We start from the raw sequence: 19,620 nt of genomic DNA on the forward strand, positions 1-19,620 counted from the left end.
CCGCCGCCGAGTTGAAAGGATTAGTCTTTCAGACGCGCCCGCCGGGGTCGCGCTTTGACTGATTGTACTGCGGTCAACTCGTGACAAAAGGCTGCAGAAAAAAACGATCCCCGACTCTCGTTTCCGCGCCCCCTCGAGGCTCTCCGAAAACCTTGGTCGCGCCTACAATGTCGATAACCGACTCTGGCTCTGGACAACGAGCAGTGACCAGCGCGAGAAGGTGCCTCTTTCTCTCGCCCCACGCAGGAAGCTCGGCTACCCTTTCGGCATGCGCGCTTCCTAGAATGCGGTGCCAAATGTGAAGGACGATTCCTTTTCAAGTGCGCCCGCCGAACACGCCTGCATGTGTCGTCTCGGTTGTTCGACGCCTGCGTTCGCATGCGCTGAGTGCCGCGCAACCTTGCGCTTTCTGATCTCTTGGGCCGCTTTGCTTTTTTTCTAACTGGCTTTTTGTCCCGACGGCGCGGTCTAGTCTTTCTTACAGGCCGATGCCCCTTGAAGCACTTCGCGCCTGTTCTGCTTGGAAGACGCGCTCTTCCCTTTTCATTACTGCGGTCAGCCTGTGAACGAGCTGCACATGTCTCCAGATCATTAACTGCAGTTGCAAGTCTGCGAGGTGCAACGCGGGAAGGCCTCGCCTTTCCTTCTACCGCATTTCTTTCTTTCGCACCTGTCCGCGCAACCGAATTGAGGGCTTTGAATTTGATCCGTTTTCTCTTGGTTCTTGCCCTTTTTCTTTTTCTGCGCCTAGACTGTACCGCGTGCGTCTCCTGATCATTCCTAGCTACCTCTAGTTTCTCAGTCGCACTTTGGAAATTGTCTTGAAATTCCAAACTGGCCTCTGTGCCTTCGCAGCAGAGTGCCAGCTCCACGCAGCTGACAGACGGACATGAAACTGCCCCTGAGATCCCTGGCTCATTCCTTAGGGAGTTGTCCTCTACCGCGTGCCTGTCGCTTTGCGCTCTATTCTCTGCATTGCAGTGCTCAGCTACAACTGAGCCCGCCTGGCTGTCGCTCTGTGCGCCATTCTCTCTACTGCAGTGCTCAGCTACAACTGAGCCCGCCTGGCTGTCGCTGTGCGCGCCATTCTCTCTTTGTCTAGAAGTCTGGCTCTTACTTCTATCTTTATGTTCGGCAGCCTCGCATTCTTCTTGCGCCAGCTTTGCCAAGGTAGCCTCTTCCGAGCCTTTGTCACTGAAGCCACTGTGACATCTCAACTCGATCTTACCGCGGGTGTTACTCTCAAAAGGGGTTTCCGCTGTTTCAACTTGGAAACCTTTCCCGATAGGTAAACCTCCCTTTTCGCGGTCCTGCCGGTTTGACGCCTGTATCGTCTCTACTGAAAGGGTCGCGCTCGTAACAGTCCCGACAAAGTTGTCCGTTGCCACTCCTGCCTCACCTGGAGGAGAATCCTCGCACTCGTGTCGTTGAGACGCTATCTCGGAATGCTCTTTCTTAGCATTACGTCCAACTACACTGGACACGGTCTCGGATTCTGCGGCTTCCCTTGGACCACCGCACCGGTTGAACGCGTTCTCTGCCACTTCCCTCGTGGTGTCGCGATTTACCAACGCGGCTACGGTCACAGACTTTTCGGGTCTTATCTGCGGACCTATTTCATAAGCATCGCTTGCTCTTTCAGGACTTCCGGCTCTCACACTACCGCCCTTTCTTCGTATTTCATTTTGAAGTTCTAATATCTTTAGATTCCTTATTTCATTTTCAACCTTCCACTGTTGCCGTTGCCGTTCCCGTTCCTTCTCTTTTTCCCACTCCCGCTCGGCTTTCTCTTTAGCCTCTTGGTCGTGTTTTTCTTTGCGGGCTTTTTCCCCCTGTACCAAATTCCACGTATCTACCAGCAGTTGATCGTTATTATTGACCTGTTCATGAATGAATTCGCACAGTTCAATTTTGGTTATTTTGTTAGGCACTTCAAAAGACAGTTCCTCGCATATCAACAGCAAGTCCGACCTCCACAATTCCATTAGTTCCATGACACCGCCTTCTCCGCTTTGGCTCTGCTAACTCCACAATGCCTTGAGAATAACCCCTCTCAAACGACAAAGCCCTGATTCCCAGTCAAGATTATTCTCTGAATCTTACAGCCTGGTGAATCCCTTAGCAAAAGCCAAAACGCTCACCCGTGGAGAAAGTACGATGTCGCACGGTCCATCCCACCGCTGCCAGAGATGGGGCCACAATCCCACCGCTGCCACCAGTGTTAGAGATGGGGCCTCTATCCCACCGCTGCCACCAGTGTTAGAAGTGGGGCCTCTATCCCACCGCTGGAACCAGTGTTGAAGACGGAGGGGTCCTGGAGATGACTAACTCGTTTAGCCCCGCAGGTACCGGCTCCGAATGACGATGTCGGACTGCGTTATCGAGGAAACTGTACAGAAGGGTTTATTCTACATATTTACAGATGAGAATCGAATGCAATGCAAATGCTCCGATCACACAACATCCCGTTAAATACGGTTCGCGTTCCCCAAATCCCTGACTAGGGAACTTAGGTCGAATAACGTTGTCCAATCGGATGGGCCATTGATGACGCTGGCGGTACCACCCCCGGCACGGGGCGGTGCTGAAGCTCTCTCGCTCTCTCACAGCTTGGGGGATGAGAAGGGGAAGACAGTCATCAAACACAGATGCGTCACCTTGACCACTGCCGCAAGTGTTCTGTGCGTTGCCTCCGTGGGAAAGCAGAATCCCGCAGTCTCCTCGCAGGTGGTTTAACCTTCTCGAACTCCCCGGCCGGATGGCCGAAGCACGAGACCCCTTCGACACAGCGTCTTTCAATTAGCAGCCTCGCTCAGCGTGACCTTGCGTAGCATCATCCAGTCTGGTGACCCGAAGGCCGACTCGGCCAACGTATACCGCTGTCCGCCGTGCTTCATGTGCATCTCTGCTTCCAGCGTTGCTGCTGCTGTCCCAAGTTCTCGCCACATCGTTGCCTAACGACGACACTCGTTTGACAGTAATTTCTCCCAGGCCCGTGGGAGACAGCGTCCTTCGATCGGTTCGGAGGTTCGGTGATTTGGAGAGCAACAACCCCCGTCCGTCGTCGTCTATGCTTCTGCCGCCGGCGCCAGGTCTCGTTGTCCACTCTTAACAAGGCTCACGATACTGTACGGCAGCTGCTACCAGTTCCGCCGGGCATGTCGCGTTCAATGCACACATTTTTTTCATGCAGAAATTTTTTGAACATTATATCCCGCTCTCCGTCTGCTCGAATGGGCGAATGAAATCGGAGGTGTACATATGCCGCCGCGGTGGCTCAGTGGCTATGGTGCTCGGCTGCTGGCCCGATATACGTGGGTTCGATCCCGGTCGCGGCGGCTGAATTTCTTTGGAGGAGAAATTCGAGGCCCGTGTACTGTGCGATGTCAGTGCACGTTAAAGAACCCCAGGTGGTCGAAATTTCCGGAGCCCTCCACTACGGCGTCTCTCATAGCCTTATAGCTGTAACAGAGGCAGAATTAAAAAAAAAGTTGCGCCATATATAGCGTCTGACTCACTCCTGCTCTAGTGATGGAGCTAGAAGTTTTGCCCGGAGGGATCGGAGTCCTGGTGAGTCGCTTTGGGACGTTAAACCCCATAAACCAAACCAAACCATATATATATATAGCGAAAGACGTCCCGGCCGCGGCAGCTGAGTTTCGATGGAGGCGAAATTCTAGAGGCCTGCGTACTGTGCGATGTCAGTGCACGTTAAACTCTAATAAACAAAACCATATATATATATATATATATATATATATATGAAAGAAGCCAACAGCCACAGAAACCAAGGGGCACAGGGGTTTTTTTTTTTTTTTTTTAAATTAATTTATTTATTTTGTGGTGTTGATCAATTTAGAATATTACTGAACATGTCATCGCTTAAAGCTAATTGATTAGAAAAGCAGAAGAAAAAACAACCACTGCCGCCGGTGGGATCCGAACCCACGACCTCCGAATTACGCGTCCGGTGCTCTACCTCTGAGCTACGGCGACGGCTGTCAAATCTTCTGCTTTCGGGGGTATTTATGTTTACAAGTAACCTAACCTTGAGAGTGTTCATCAGCGCCACCCACGTTCATAAGCGGCGGACGTAGAACGTCCTGAGTAACCGCAGGTAGTGACGTAGAACGTCATCGAACGGAGAGGGTGGAAGCTGCGTGAGAACCCTCTTATGCTTCCTATGGAGTCAAGGCTGCCAGAACCGAGGCCCTCGCTAAGCAATTAAGCAAACAAGGGAAGGGGAATGAGGGGCTCGTTATAAATATGAAAGAAGCCAACAGCCACAGAAACCAAGGGGCACAGGGGATTTTTTTTTTTAAATTAATTTATTTATTTTGTGGTGTTGATCAATTTAGAATATTACTGAACATGTCATCGCTTAAAGCTAATTGATTAGAAAAGCAGAAGAAAAAACAACCACTGCCGCCGGTGGGATCCGAACCCACGACCTCCGAATTACGCGTCCGGTGCTCTACCTCTGAGCTACGGCGACGGCTGTCAAATCTTCTGCTTTCGGGGGTATTTATGTTTACAAGTAACCTAACCTTGAGAGTGTTCATCAGCGCCACCCACGTTCATAAGCGGCGGACGTAGAACGTCCTGAGTAACCGCAGGTAGTGACGTAGAACGTCATCGAACGGAGAGGGTGGAAGCTGCGTGAGAACCCTCTTATGCTTCCTATGGAGTCAAGGCTGCCAGAACCGAGGCCCTCGCTAAGCAATTAAGCAAACAAGGGAAGGGGAATGAGGGGCTCGTTATAAATATGAAAGAAGCCAACAGCCACAGAAACCAAGGGGCACAGGGGATTTTTTTTTTTTAAATTAATTTATTTATTTTGTGGTGTTGATCAATTTAGAATATTACTGAACATGTCATCGCTTAAAGCTAATTGATTAGAAAAGCAGAAGAAAAAACAACCACTGCCGCCGGTGGGATCCGAACCCACGACCTCCGAATTACGCGTCCGGTGCTCTACCTCTGAGCTACGGCGACGGCTGTCAAATCTTCTGCTTTCGGGGGTATTTATGTTTACAAGTAACCTAACCTTGAGAGTGTTCATCAGCGCCACCCACGTTCATAAGCGGCGGACGTAGAACGTCCTGAGTAACCGCAGGTAGTGACGTAGAACGTCATCGAACGGAGAGGGTGGAAGCTGCGTGAGAACCCTCTTATGCTTCCTATGGAGTCAAGGCTGCCAGAACCGAGGCCCTCGCTAAGCAATTAAGCAAACAAGGGAAGGGGAATGAGGGGCTCGTTATAAATATGAAAGAAGCCAACAGCCACAGAAACCAAGGGGCACAGGGGATTTTTTTTTTTTTTTAAATTAATTTATTTATTTTGTGGTGTTGATCAATTTAGAATATTACTGAACATGTCATCGCTTAAAGCTAATTGATTAGAAAAGCAGAAGAAAAAACAACCACTGCCGCCGGTGGGATCCGAACCCACGACCTCCGAATTACGCGTCCGGTGCTCTACCTCTGAGCTACGGCGACGGCTGTCAAATCTTCTGCTTTCGGGGGTATTTATGTTTACAAGTAACCTAACCTTGAGAGTGTTCATCAGCGCCACCCACGTTCATAAGCGGCGGACGTAGAACGTCCTGAGTAACCGCAGGTAGTGACGTAGAACGTCATCGAACGGAGAGGGTGGAAGCTGCGTGAGAACCCTCTTATGCTTCCTATGGAGTCAAGGCTGCCAGAACCGAGGCCCTCGCTAAGCAATTAAGCAAACAAGGGAAGGGGAATGAGGGGCTCGTTATAAATATGAAAGAAGCCAACAGCCACAGAAACCAAGGGGCACAGGGGATTTTTTTTTTTTTTTTTAAATTAATTTATTTATTTTGTGGTGTTGATCAATTTAGAATATTACTGAACATGTCATCGCTTAAAGCTAATTGATTAGAAAAGCAGAAGAAAAAACAACCACTGCCGCCGGTGGGATCCGAACCCACGACCTCCGAATTACGCGTCCGGTGCTCTACCTCTGAGCTACGGCGACGGCTGTCAAATCTTCTGCTTTCGGGGGTATTTATGTTTACAAGTAACCTAACCTTGAGAGTGTTCATCAGCGCCACCCACGTTCATAAGCGGCGGACGTAGAACGTCCTGAGTAACCGCAGGTAGTGACGTAGAACGTCATCGAACGGAGAGGGTGGAAGCTGCGTGAGAACCCTCTTATGCTTCCTATGGAGTCAAGGCTGCCAGAACCGAGGCCCTCGCTAAGCAATTAAGCAAACAAGGGAAGGGGAATGAGGGGCTCGTTATAAATATGAAAGAAGCCAACAGCCACAGAAACCAAGGGGCACAGGGGATTTTTTTTTTTTTTTTTTTTTTTTTAAATTAATTTATTTATTTTGTGGTGTTGATCAATTTAGAATATTACTGAACATGTCATCGCTTAAAGCTAATTGATTAGAAAAGCAGAAGAAAAAACAACCACTGCCGCCGGTGGGATCCGAACCCACGACCTCCGAATTACGCGTCCGGTGCTCTACCTCTGAGCTACGGCGACGGCTGTCAAATCTTCTGCTTTCGGGGGTATTTATGTTTACAAGTAACCTAACCTTGAGAGTGTTCATCAGCGCCACCCACGTTCATAAGCGGCGGACGTAGAACGTCCTGAGTAACCGCAGGTAGTGACGTAGAACGTCATCGAACGGAGAGGGTGGAAGCTGCGTGAGAACCCTCTTATGCTTCCTATGGAGTCAAGGCTGCCAGAACCGAGGCCCTCGCTAAGCAATTAAGCAAACAAGGGAAGGGGAATGAGGGGCTCGTTATAAATATGAAAGAAGCCAACAGCCACAGAAACCAAGGGGCACAGGGGATTTTTTTTTTTTTAAATTAATTTATTTATTTTGTGGTGTTGATCAATTTAGAATATTACTGAACATGTCATCGCTTAAAGCTAATTGATTAGAAAAGCAGAAGAAAAAACAACCACTGCCGCCGGTGGGATCCGAACCCACGACCTCCGAATTACGCGTCCGGTGCTCTACCTCTGAGCTACGGCGACGGCTGTCAAATCTTCTGCTTTCGGGGGTATTTATGTTTACAAGTAACCTAACCTTGAGAGTGTTCATCAGCGCCACCCACGTTCATAAGCGGCGGACGTAGAACGTCCTGAGTAACCGCAGGTAGTGACGTAGAACGTCATCGAACGGAGAGGGTGGAAGCTGCGTGAGAACCCTCTTATGCTTCCTATGGAGTCAAGGCTGCCAGAACCGAGGCCCTCGCTAAGCAATTAAGCAAACAAGGGAAGGGGAATGAGGGGCTCGTTATAAATATGAAAGAAGCCAACAGCCACAGAAACCAAGGGGCACAGGGGATTTTTTTTTTTTTTTTTTTTTTTTTTTAAATTAATTTATTTATTTTGTGGTGTTGATCAATTTAGAATATTACTGAACATGTCATCGCTTAAAGCTAATTGATTAGAAAAGCAGAAGAAAAAACAACAAATATATATATAGCTTCCACCCTCTCCGTTCGATGACGTTCTACGTCACACCTGCGGTACTCGGGACGTTCTACGTCCGCCGCTTCTGAACGTGGGTGGCGCTGATGAACACTCTCAAGGTTAGGTTACTTGTGAACATAAATACCCCCGAAAGCAGAAGATTTGACAGCCGTCGCCGTAGCTCAGAGGTAAAGCACCGGACGCGTAATTCGGAGGTCGTGGGTTCGGATCCCACCGGCGGCATGTGATTGTTTTTTCTTCTGCTTTTCTAATCAATTAGCTTTAAGCGATAACATATTCAGTAATATTCTAATTAATCAACACCACAAAATAAATAAATAAATTAAAAATCCTCTGTGCCCCTTGGTTTCTCTGGCTGTTGGCTTCGGTCATATTTATAACGAGCCCCTCATTCCCCTTCGCTTGTTTACTATATATATATATATATATATATATATATATATATATATATATATATATATATAGTTTGGTTTATTAGAGTTTAACGTGCACTGACATCGCACAGTACACAGGCCTCTAGAATTTCGCCTCCATCGAAATTCAGCCGCCGCAGCCGGGATCGAGCCCGCGTCCTTCGCTATATATATATATATATAGCACAAAAAGATAAATGTATTTGGTTGCTAGAGGTAAAATGCGAAATTGAGAAACGCTTCATTTAAGTAAACATTTATTGGGAGTCGACGTTTCGGACAGAGCTTGTCTTTTATGTATATATATATATATATATATATATATATACTAACTTCTAAGGAGAGAAGAACTGTGTATCTTCAGTGCCGACAACAAAAGGTGGTAATCCATGACTTTGACTCTACTTATAACAATATAAAATGCGGAGTACCCCAAGGATCTGTCTTGGGTCCTATAATGTTTTCCATTTACATAAATGACCTTCCATGTGCAGTTTCGTTTTCCCAGATTCTAATGTATGTTGACTACACCACCCTGATATTCACAGGTAATTCAGTTTTTGCAATGCAACATAATATAAAGGAAGACTTACAGGCAGTTTCTAACTGGTTCTCTAACAATCAGTTAACTTTAAATGCTGTGAAAACTAAATATGTTGTCTTCAATTCCAGAAGAAAAAGTGTAGATGTTAATCAAATTTCAGTTTCTTTAAACAACAACGTAATTGAATCTGTGGCTTCATTTAAATATTTTGGGGTTATACTCGACAACAACTTAAACTGGAAAGATCAAGTTACAAATGTTTGCAGCAAAGCTGCGTTTGGCTGCTATGCCCTTATTAAGGCTAGACAGTACTTCCCTCCAAATGTATTTCGCAGTCTGTATTTTTGATTTATTCATTGTCATTTGAGCTATTGCATTGAATCATGGGGCATACGTATTCGACTTACCTCATGCCACTACAACGTTTACAAAAGCGAGCACTAAGGATAATAACTTTTTCTGCACTAAACCATCCGAGCAACATCCTGTTTAAAGAACTTCGCGTACTAAAATTTTCAGCTCTGCGTGACCACAAAATCTCCGTTCTAGTAAATAGTATCATAACAACTAACTCTCCACTTCCGTTGAGCTTGTTCTCTTTTCCAGTACACAACACAAGACATGCGGCCAACGGTAACTTTAACCTACCAATCCATAAGAATACATACAGTCAGAGATTATTCGAATCTGCTGGGACGAAGGTTTGGAATACATTGCCAATAGAACTAAAGCTTGCCAGAAATTTTAAACTTTCTTCGAAGTTGTTTTTTTTGCGCAATCAAGTAATGATGTGATTTCGCTACTTTCATTGAATGTTTGTATTTTGTTGAATGCTTTGTGTGTATTTTGTTGAAATATGAGTTTACATTTTCCTCAGTTGTTTGTCCAAATGCTTTGTTTTTTTTTTGTTTTTGATATAAGACCAGACAATTTCCTTATTTTTTCACTGTTTTGGGTTGAAAAATTATTCACATATTTCCTATGAGGTTGCCCAAATATGCTTTTTTGTATTGGACCGGATACTAGCCATGTAGGCTATCGGTCCAAATATTTTGTAAAAAGTTTCCTTGGATGAGCAAATAGAGAGTCTTGATTGATTGAAAAAGGATAGGCTCTGTCCGAAACGTCGACTCGCATTAAATGTTTACCTAAATGAAGCGTTTCTCAATTTCGCACACACACACACACACACACACACACACACACACACACACACACACACACACACACACACACATATATATATATATATATATGAGACTGTTAAGAACCACTCGATGGTTTTGGCGCTCGGCTGATTAAACGAAGGTCGCGGGATCGAATCACGGTCATGGCGGCCGCATTTGGATGGAAGCAAAATGCGAAAACGCCCGTGCGCTGTTCGACGTCAGTGTGCATCAAAATCCCCAAGAGGTAGAAATTAATCCTGAATTGTCCATTACGGCGTCCCACATCGCCTATATCATCATCCGAACGTTCAATTCCCGGACCATACCGTACCCTACCATACCATACCATACCATACCATACCATACCATACCATACCATACCATACCATACCATACCATACCATACCATACCATACCATACCATACCATGCTATACAAGGTTGTTGTGAACGGGAGGGGCTCAATGATTAGCAAGTTGAGGAATCGAGAAGCGAGGGTATGAGAGAGAGAGTGAAAGGTACTCTGAGTATGCTTTGGTGCCTGGTACGTTGTTACTGGTTGCAAGAATGAAATAAAGAAACACATGAGAAAACGCCACGTTGGCACGGACAGAAAGCACATAACACAAGACGTTGCTGTGTACAGCAGGTCAATTACACGCTGGTGGAAAGAAAGGAGCGCCGACGATATGGCAGCTTGCACTGAGCGGGGCCGAGCAACGAAAGAGGTGCGCAGCTTGGAAGCAGAAGGCGCACTTTTATTACATGAATTTGCTAGTGCTAAAATAACTGCGGGGAAGCCGTGTACGTAATGATAAGCTGCGGGTTAATTTCAACCATCTCGGGTTATTTAGCGTGCACTGAGATCTAATTAAGTAGGGTTCTCAGTTTGCCTCCACTGAAATACAGCGGCCGAGGTGACCAATTCTTGAACTCTTGCTGAGGAGTCAAACCTCACGGCGGCTCGCAGGCAGTTTCAAGATGAGGTTTCACCCTGTTTTTTTTTTTAATGCGTAAGCATTAGTATCGCCATCTTCGCAAGAAGTGACCGTCGTCATTGGTGTCAGGTTAAAGCCTTGGGATCAGAGTGGTGAGAAGCAAAGGAAAGGTGCAGTGACTGTTCTCGGTGGACACCTAAACCGTGCACTGATGGAAGGGATGAAAGAGAGAGCGAAATACAGAAGTGAAAATGAAAATAGTTTTTTTTAGGAAAGGAAAGGAGCAATGGCGGTCTCGTTTCTCGGTGGAGACCTCAACCGCGCTGTGGTGAGGAGGGTAGAGCTTTAATGCGCTGGCATTAGTAGGTTCATAATGGGAAAAGACCTGGTGTCGTTGGCTGATTGTAGACTCGATGTAAGAGTGTGAAAAGCTCAAAACCACCACCGAAGAGGAAAATCAATGCCTAATGGATATCTGATTTAAACTATAGTCGAACCCGGATATATCGAACTCGAAGAAGATCGCGAAATATTCGGTACCCCGATAAATCGACATATAAAAATGACAATAGCTAAGCCTATCTGCAACCTAGAGGCAAGAATACTCTGCATCCACACTAATGACACGCTTCGTGCAGCAACGAGCCGCTGGCACGCTTGGCAGCGCACCGCTCGCTAGGCGTTTCTAGGCTACAAAACCTACTTCGCGTCGAAGCCGCAGCCGACCGTTCTCTGCAACTAACCAATGGCTATCATACGATGTTTAATCATGTTACCAGTATACTGTATTTGGAGGAATCATTAACATGAATAAAGGTGGTTTCCGCAACATCTTCGTCATCGAAACACGCCAGGTGAGGGCCGCCGCTTATAGGCTTTAGTTAGGTGGGCTTCACCGCATGGCAGCTCTTAGGCGTGGATGCAAGAGATCGGAGGCCACCTTCAAGCACACCCCACGTTCACCTCGACACAAGGTTTCACAGCGCTAAGGCTTCCAACAGGTGCCCAAGGCCGCGCAGCTGACTCCTCTCGACCTGCGCGCTTGATCGATGAGAACTGATAGGAAAAGCGCCACTTGCAGGGGCGCGGATGCTCCGCGACCCTCCTACACTTTTACACAGAATTTCGACGGGGGCTCAATATAGCAAGTAATTCGAGATATCAGGGTTCGATATATCCGGGCTCGACTGAATACTTTAATTGTCGTTGGTGTGAGCGAATTCAGTACAACAAAAATCGGTCACACAATGGGAGTCGCAATGCCAGTTCCCCTTACTTTTTCTAAGCACTGCCATGCACTAAATTCGATCGTAATGCGTACATTGCGGTTTTGTTCTGTGCACAGCACGCAGGCCAAGGAATGCTAGTAATGTTGGGAAAAGTTGTTCCCGATCGAAGCAAACACCAGCTGCTTTCTGGTATAAAAAAAGGACCAAAAAACAAAACAGTGCGGCAGCTGGTGGCTGCGGCAGAGTTTTGGCGCTTTTGCAACGTTTAGAGGATTGAGCTAGCAACAATGACGTACCGACCGTAGGCAACACTGCAAATCGCGTCATATGGTTTGTTGTTTTTTGTTTAAGCGCGGACGTCATAGCGTTCATCGCGTATTGCCGAGGAATCTTAGCTAGAGGTTGATAAGTGCGTGCGCCGCTCCCTCGGTGCGGTATCTGTTGTTCTTTTGATAGCACCGAGCTTGTCACAAGAGCCCCACATGCCACTACGGACGCCACGACTGTTATGAGTGGATCGCAAAGGCCATGAGTCTTGAGGATCCATTTTTTGTCGTTAAAGAGTAAGTTCCCTGTATGCACACTATCTTGTTTCGTCGATTGAATTCGATGTGGCTTTCGTGATTAATGTATTGTGAAGAGAGGTTAGCGGGCCGTTTGTATTGTGGTCACATTTATTTTTGATTTCTAGCCGCTTTGCGTGAGTGCCGTACGATTAGGATTGGGGAGAATCCGACGGGAGATTTTCGATGCAAAGGAATTCCGTTCCGTACATCTGCTGCGCAGGCTGCTTTATGTTTCTTGTTGTCTAGCGATGCTTTATTTTTGATTCATCGCGGAACGCTGCAGCTGCTGCGATTCGCATTGTGTGCCGCCAGGAAGGATGTCTCAGTGCGTGATATCGACTTGAGAAAGCAAAGAATCAAAAGCAGGAAGCATTTGATTTCAGCGCTGAAATTGTCTGCTATAGCTCTGAACTTCCAGTACCGCTGTTTTTGCTTGTAGAGGGGCCTGTTCACTGCCCTGTTTCGACGTGGAAATAAGCTAGAAGGAGTCTATGCTGTTATCGTTCAGCTTTTGTTTTCGAGCAGCTCTGTTTCAAGGAGGTGCGATAACTGGGAAAGGCCCCACAAAGGCATTCTATGAGGCACGAGATTAGGCAGCGCCTGTCCCCACTGCTGTAACCGTGCGCCCTGCTTTCGTCATGCGTTGTCCGACTTTTGCTTGTTGGACGAACACAAATGTCATTTGAAGTTTGGAATGTTTGTCTAATAAAGAACTAAACATTTGTTGCCGCTGGCGACTTGTGTATGATGAACTAGTATGTGGGCGTTACTGAAGTGGCTTTCATGCTGGGGATAGTTTTACTATTATTTAGGTTGGCTTTTCTTGAGTATATTGATGTAGGAGCTATACTTGTCACCTTACTACCTTTTCATGCTTTATTCCTGAAGTGTATGTATGACAATATTTTCAGTTTTTTTTTTGTTAGCCAACAGCTAAATGCATTGCAAATCTTAAGTGTTGTTGTGGTACTTGCTCTGATGCATGTTACACCTTGTCTTCAGTGAAATCGTCAAGGCCATAGCCAACAACAAAACACTTTTTGAGAGGTGGAACCAGTACCAAGACCCATCAAGCTTACCAAGTAAAGAGGATATTGATTGGACTACAAGTGAGCTCCGGAAAGGACTACGCAGCATAGAATGGGACTTAGAAGATCTTGAGGAGACTGTTGGTATCCTTTTATTTTCATTATGCCCTTCCTCATGATGCACTAAAGCAAAGTAGTTTCAGCTGGCTTCCTTTATTTGTGTGTGTTGTTTGAGTTTTGTGTACACAAACCTGTATTAAAGTATTGTGTACATTTCATGGCATGTATTTTTATTTTAATGTAATGCTTGAAAGCTGCAAAAACATTGTCAGGGGGGCTGACTTTGCATATATTAGTCGTAGATTACATGGCTCATGCTAGGCATATGCTGTAAATTTGCAGTGACGCACTTGCTACGCTAGTTGCAAAATTTGTACATGCTGGGAAGAAATCAGCAGACCTCTGTCTAGATTTGTGATACATGATGTAGCATTGCGATCCGAAATTCTGAATTAATATTGGCCTTTTGGGTTCTTTGAGGTGCATGAAAATCCTGTTACCAGGTGTAGTACAGCCTTTGTTACCAGGATTAAACCTGCAATTAGTGCCTTGCTTCAGAGCACCCTAGTTGCCGATATGGGTATGGTTCCCACAACTGAAGCATAGCCCCAAACATAGGCTGCCTTATTCCAGACTGATATTTATGTCATTGCCTGCTGTGCTTATTTGTTTAATGATGTTGTTGTTGATGTAGATTTTACTGTAACTTGTCATAGTTGGTAGAAAGTTGTAGGAATCATTATACTAATGAATAACTGCACATTCTGGAGCGTTCAGTGCTGCAGTGTCTTAATTTTATTATTTACAAATACTGAGTTTAAGATGTGCTTGCAAGGACTTTACAGTAAATAGTTCTTGACAATGCAACATCAATAGTGCCAGTTTGGTTTTTGTTATGAGCTCTTTGTGAAAAGTGTAGAAAGGGTACAAAGCGTTGCATGTGTTTGTCTCACCTAGTTGTCGTTAGTATTGCCACATGCATGACCAAGCACTTCCTGGAATTGGCAATCTCACTTTTCAGTGATATGTTATTTGAGATGTTAAATCCGTCAAAATGAGCTGTTTGAACCGTCTCGCCTTACTCAAGACTTACAGGAAACAAAGCCAATCTTTGAATCGTTATTATGAATAGTCAGATTAGCTGTCTTCCTAAGGTATATAATGTGCTGACTTTTATTTTAAAAATGCTACAAGTTGCTAAATTAGTTTTACAACAATTCCTCAGCATCTGAATATGCTGTTCGTCATATGCTGTTCGTCATATAGGACCAAGAAAAATTACATGAAACTGTGAAAAGTTGCCCAGTTTCAGTTTTAATGCATGATCCCTTTGGAAATTAGCATTGCAACTAACAGCATGAAATACACAGGCATTGATCTCTTCACTTCTATTTTATTATGTCTGCTGCGCTCTTCCAGCCCTGATACTTACCATGGTGCCCTGTGTTTTCATGTTATATTGTTACTGATTACTAGATGCTTGCAAATTCTATTTTTGCAATTTCCCTGTTGACTGCTCATTAAGTTGAAGTAGCGGAGCAATAGCATTAAGTGTGAGTATTAACACACTGTTCGAGTAGTTTTGTTGATTCCATACTTGGTTCTAATTACAAGATCATGGCTGAATGATATGAGGCAATAATGCTCATGATAAATTTATGGCACTTTTTGCTTTGCTGTGGCGTGCTAAAACCTTGCAGGATTCTGAAAGCTGAAGCTGGTATTGGCGAGTCTGGAGCGTGGTATACGAGGCTGCTTGCATTTGAGAGCAGCTCTTGAATGACTGCTGCAGGGGGGGGACTGGTATATTATTATAGGCAGTGGTGCGATAGTCCAGAGTGATTGCCAATGATGAGTTGTTTCTTTGTTCATTTGTCTTTGCGAGCTCTGTCCATAATTAATTAGCACAAGCTCTATCTTTCTGAAATCTTCATGGTATGAGTCAGAGTATGATTGTTTGCCTATTGGGGAGAAGGTAGTTGACTGCTCGTTTGTTCTGGGTCATTTATCCACTATGATGACTCAGTGGCTTTGGCATTCAGCTCCTGATCCCAAGGTCCTAGCCACAGTGGTCGCACTTTGATGGAGTCAAAATGCAAAATGCTTGTGTGCTGCGTGGTGTCAGTGCACATTAAAAAACCCCAGGTGGTCTAAATGAATCCAGAGCCCTCCAATATGGCTTCCCTCAAAGCTTTTATGTTACTTCGTTACATTAAACCCTACATACTAATACCAACTGCCGTATACACTCGACTCAGGACTGCGCTCGTTTGTGGGCTGCTCCCACCATCTTTAGAGCCGATAATTTGAAGAAAAAAATAATTTAAAAAAATGGTAAAGAGCTGCTGCATCTCACATGTATACATTTCCTTGTGTGGCACGCTGCCTGAGGAGGTGTCAAATGACGACAGCTGCCCACTGCTATCATTATCATCTTCCAACGTGCACTGCTGTGCAGCTTTGTGCCACTTAAAGCAGAATTCAGGCACCTGTATTCAGGAGTGGATGGCAGCGCTTAACCGTGAAGTGACACTGACTGGGTGGCTAAGAAGGAGGGCATCACTTCAGCTCGTCTGCACGGGGATTTTGAATGCGTCAATTCGCGGAGTGCTATGTGCATGAATGTTCTTCATGTTATAAATTAATGCAATGTATGTAACCGAACATGACTTCATTTACATGAAAGGTGAAGAGCTGTGTCTGAGCAGTGGAGACAGTAGTAACAAAGAAGAAACTTAAAGGCATCTGCAACCAGGTGCTAGGTATAGTATCAGACTATTTTGGTACAATAAAGTAGTTTTCCTGGAATAAAGTTGAAAAATTGAATTGAAAATTGCCGCTTTCGTGGAAGGGCCACAGCCTGGCATTTAAAAAAACAAAGTGTGCCCCTTAGTCGAGTGTATACAGTACTCTGGGTCATTTCTTTCAAATTGTAGGTTCCTGGAAGTTTGGTTTCCTTGAACCAAAGATCTCTTCAACTTGATACATTTCAGTCAGAGTTAATGGCATGTTTCATCTGTTTCGAAACCTGGTGGCATAACTTCCTTTATTGGTTTATCTTAAAAAAAAAAAAAAAGTGTTGGCTGATTTAGCATGGTTAGGCCAAATGTGAATTAGGTGCACTAGCACTTTGGTTTTTGATTTGGCATCTGCTTGAGGCTCAGTTTTCAAGGTTAAGCAGGCTTCAGACAAAGATTGGTGAAATCGGACTTCAGCTCTGCCTTAAGGTTATGATGTGATAGCTTTCCCATATAATGTCCACATATGAGGAATTGGTCATCCTCTACTTCACATTCATAAACCGCTGGGAGTCCTCGTACCACTCCTGGCGCAGTGGTGCAGCGGTTAATGCATGCGTCACTGCCCTGCGATGGCAGGTGCTGCCACCGGTGGGGCTTGTGAGACCCAGGTTGCTCTTCCTGAGCAACCTCAAGGTCATGGAGAGAGGCTTTGGACAGACAAACATTGGCAAAATCACAGATTCGGGGTTTTGGTGCTAGCGCAGAAAACAATACTTTTTGGGCTAGTGCAAATGAAGTGAGCCAAGGTGTTTTGAATACATATGTGCATGCCTCTTGTGAATGACTACTGCTGTGTGTGCTCAGTCATTGTTTCTTTTGACAGTCTTTTACAAACAGCATATTAGTACTGTTTATGGAACAGCACTAATATGTTGTTTGTGTCTAGGCAGACAGCACATTAGTGCTGTTTGTGAAAAATTGGAATGTGAGAACCCATTTGGATTAGCTGGTAGGCTGAGCATGCTTTGCTGACATCATACTGTTGTTAGGGTTGCAGTGCTCAGCCAGTATTGAAAGAGAAACTAGTGGAAGGGAAGGAAGAACATCAGAGACAGCACACAGGATAGTGCTGGTTCTGTGATTTCTTTCCTGCCTTTTTGCTTATGCTTTTACCTTTCCTTCATGCATGTGCCAACTTTCCTGTTTCTTGATTTTATGTAAACAGCCTGTGGTTTAGGTGTTCGGGCTGCCCTAGATGCTTTGTCTGCTGTTACAGTGCATACAGTGTGTGAGCTCGCTGGAGGGGCTGAAGAGAACTCCAAAGTGGCTAGGGCTAGTAGGCGATGCCCCTCATGCATTTGCAGTTTTTACTTCAACTGTGTACTTTGAGCATTGATGTGTTGTGCCCTGTGCGTTTTGCTCACTTTGTATTGCAAGCTGGACTGCCTAATGCAACCCCACTGTGTGAAAGAGTCATGCATTGCCAAAGAGCTGCATTTTGCATGCTGTTTTCACTAGAGTTGGCAGACTGATGAGCTAGGGGTCATTAATGATTTAAATAATTGCTACTTTAGAATTGCAGCAAGATCATGACGAGGAAGTACAGTCGTGCCTTGTTAATACTGACATGCTGTCTGACTAAAATTCTCTTTAAGGCAAGTCGGCCACAAAAAAAAAATAGCAAAGAGGAGTGAATTGTTTATTTGGAAAAAGCTTTGTCAGTAACGTCTGCTTCTTAGCACAGCTGTATGCAGTGAAGTTAAAAATTAGGAAAAATCCTGAGAACTTGGAAGTGCATAATCCTGGTTATTTTATTTTTATAAAATGCAGTTTGAAGCACCTCGTGGGCCATGACACATGTGGCAGGAGACTCTGCTACTAAGGCTGTGCACATTTTGCAAATGACTACCACCTATCTCTTCCCAGATAGACTGGGGGTGTTGGATGCATTGAAGTAGCAAAAGCTAATGAAATATCTCTCTTCACCGGCATTCATGCAATACCTCGCAGCAAATGAAAAGGAGTGTTGACTTGGCAGTTGAAATGTAAAGTATGAAGGCACAAAAAAAAAAAAAAGCCGTCACTAAGGCATTTGAGCTTTCACCTGCCTTGGCACTTGTTTTGCAAAAAATACAGGAAAAGAAATATTTGGTTGGGGAAGTCGAGGTGTTTTTCATGTAGCCTTTGATATTAATGCTACAACAATATATAGGCCTCAGTAGGCACTGTACATTTTCACCGTGGCCATTTTCTGAGCAGTGTACATTAACAGGATTAACCAGCATGTGTATTGAAAAAGTTTGGTGTCCAGAAAAATTCGGATCTGTATTCTTGGGGCATGACTGTATATGGTTCTTGAAACCAGATATTTTCCAGCTAATGGCTGGAATGCAGGGCAGTGTTTTTTTCCTCATGACATCAGTGGTGACAGTAACTTTTGTAAGTGTAAATGCTGTTATTTTTATTGCCCTGTAGTTTTTCATAGTATTTCAGGCATATTGTGTTAGGTAGCATGGACACACAGGTGCTTCAGCATTGCTGCTAAAGTCAGTCTGTTAAAGATTTGGTGCTTGCAGCTGCTGCTTATTAAAAAAAAGTAAGGATTTGAAGCTGGGTCTGCACTTGTGTATTTTTTCTGCCTTTTGCCATACTTCCTTAACTGCTGTGTTTTCAGCTATTGTTGAAAAAAATCCAAAGAAGTTTAAGATTGATGAAAAGGAAATCAAAAGCCGGAAAGCATTCATTGAGCAATCCAGGAATGAAGTGAAGGTTGGTTATGCAAGTTCGTTTTGTTTTATTGATCATGACTTCTTTTCTGGTCAAGACCCTTCAAGTTGGATCCAGGAATCTGGCAGCCAGCTTGGTATGATGCATGGTTAAACCAACAAACTGTAAATAGCTTGGTATGATGCATGGTTAAACCAACAAACTGTAAATAAAATTGTGTAGATACTACGTAATTTTATTTACAGTTTGTAAATTTTTCGAATGTTCATTTCAAACATTTTCGAATGTTCATGTCAGAAATTCTACTTTCTTTTGTGAGAAGACTAACCTAGAAGTTTCACATTCCACAATAGCCCCAAATGCTTTTCTCTGTTCGTCTTTACGCTTAAAAACAACATAGTACTTGGCAGTGGAAGCGAAAATACTTGAAATAATACCGTTAGCAGCTGTGTGGTGGCATGGAGCTTTGATGCAACATTGTTTCAGTTTTGCTTCATGCATTTATTCATGCTGTCATTATCAATTGCAGATTGCATGTAAATGCCTTACAATATCATGGCATTTTGTAATCTGCTAGAGATTAGATTCAGATTGCCCTTTTGAGCTGTGTAGGGAAGCGCATTGCACTCTTTGAAGGCACAGTTCTGAAAGTGACTCATTTTGCAGCCATTCATGTGGAATGCACTTGTTGTGGGTGTTAATAAATGCACTGGGGGAATACACTCTG

General features: G+C 44.7%; 1 protein-coding gene across 1 annotated transcript in view; it reads left to right on the plus strand.

Annotated features, from left to right (window-relative positions):
* The first annotated feature begins 12,112 nt into the window (after positions 1 to 12,112).
* The window catches only part of Syx6 (Syntaxin 6), a 30,670-nt gene continuing 23,162 nt past the window's right edge, over positions 12,113 to 19,620 (plus strand). The window contains exons 1-3 of the mRNA XM_089583145.1: positions 12,113 to 12,334; positions 13,340 to 13,509; positions 18,841 to 18,935. Coding sequence (XP_089439271.1) covers positions 12,300 to 12,334; positions 13,340 to 13,509; positions 18,841 to 18,935 — 300 coding nt within the window. The 5' untranslated portion in view covers positions 12,113 to 12,299. The remainder of the gene's footprint in view (positions 12,335 to 13,339; positions 13,510 to 18,840; positions 18,936 to 19,620) is intronic.

The sequence above is a fragment of the Amblyomma mixtum genome, chromosome 3, assembly GCF_055824585.1.
Source record: "Amblyomma mixtum isolate Tamu chromosome 3, ASM5582458v1, whole genome shotgun sequence".
Classification (NCBI taxonomy): Eukaryota; Metazoa; Arthropoda; class Arachnida; order Ixodida; family Ixodidae; genus Amblyomma; species Amblyomma mixtum.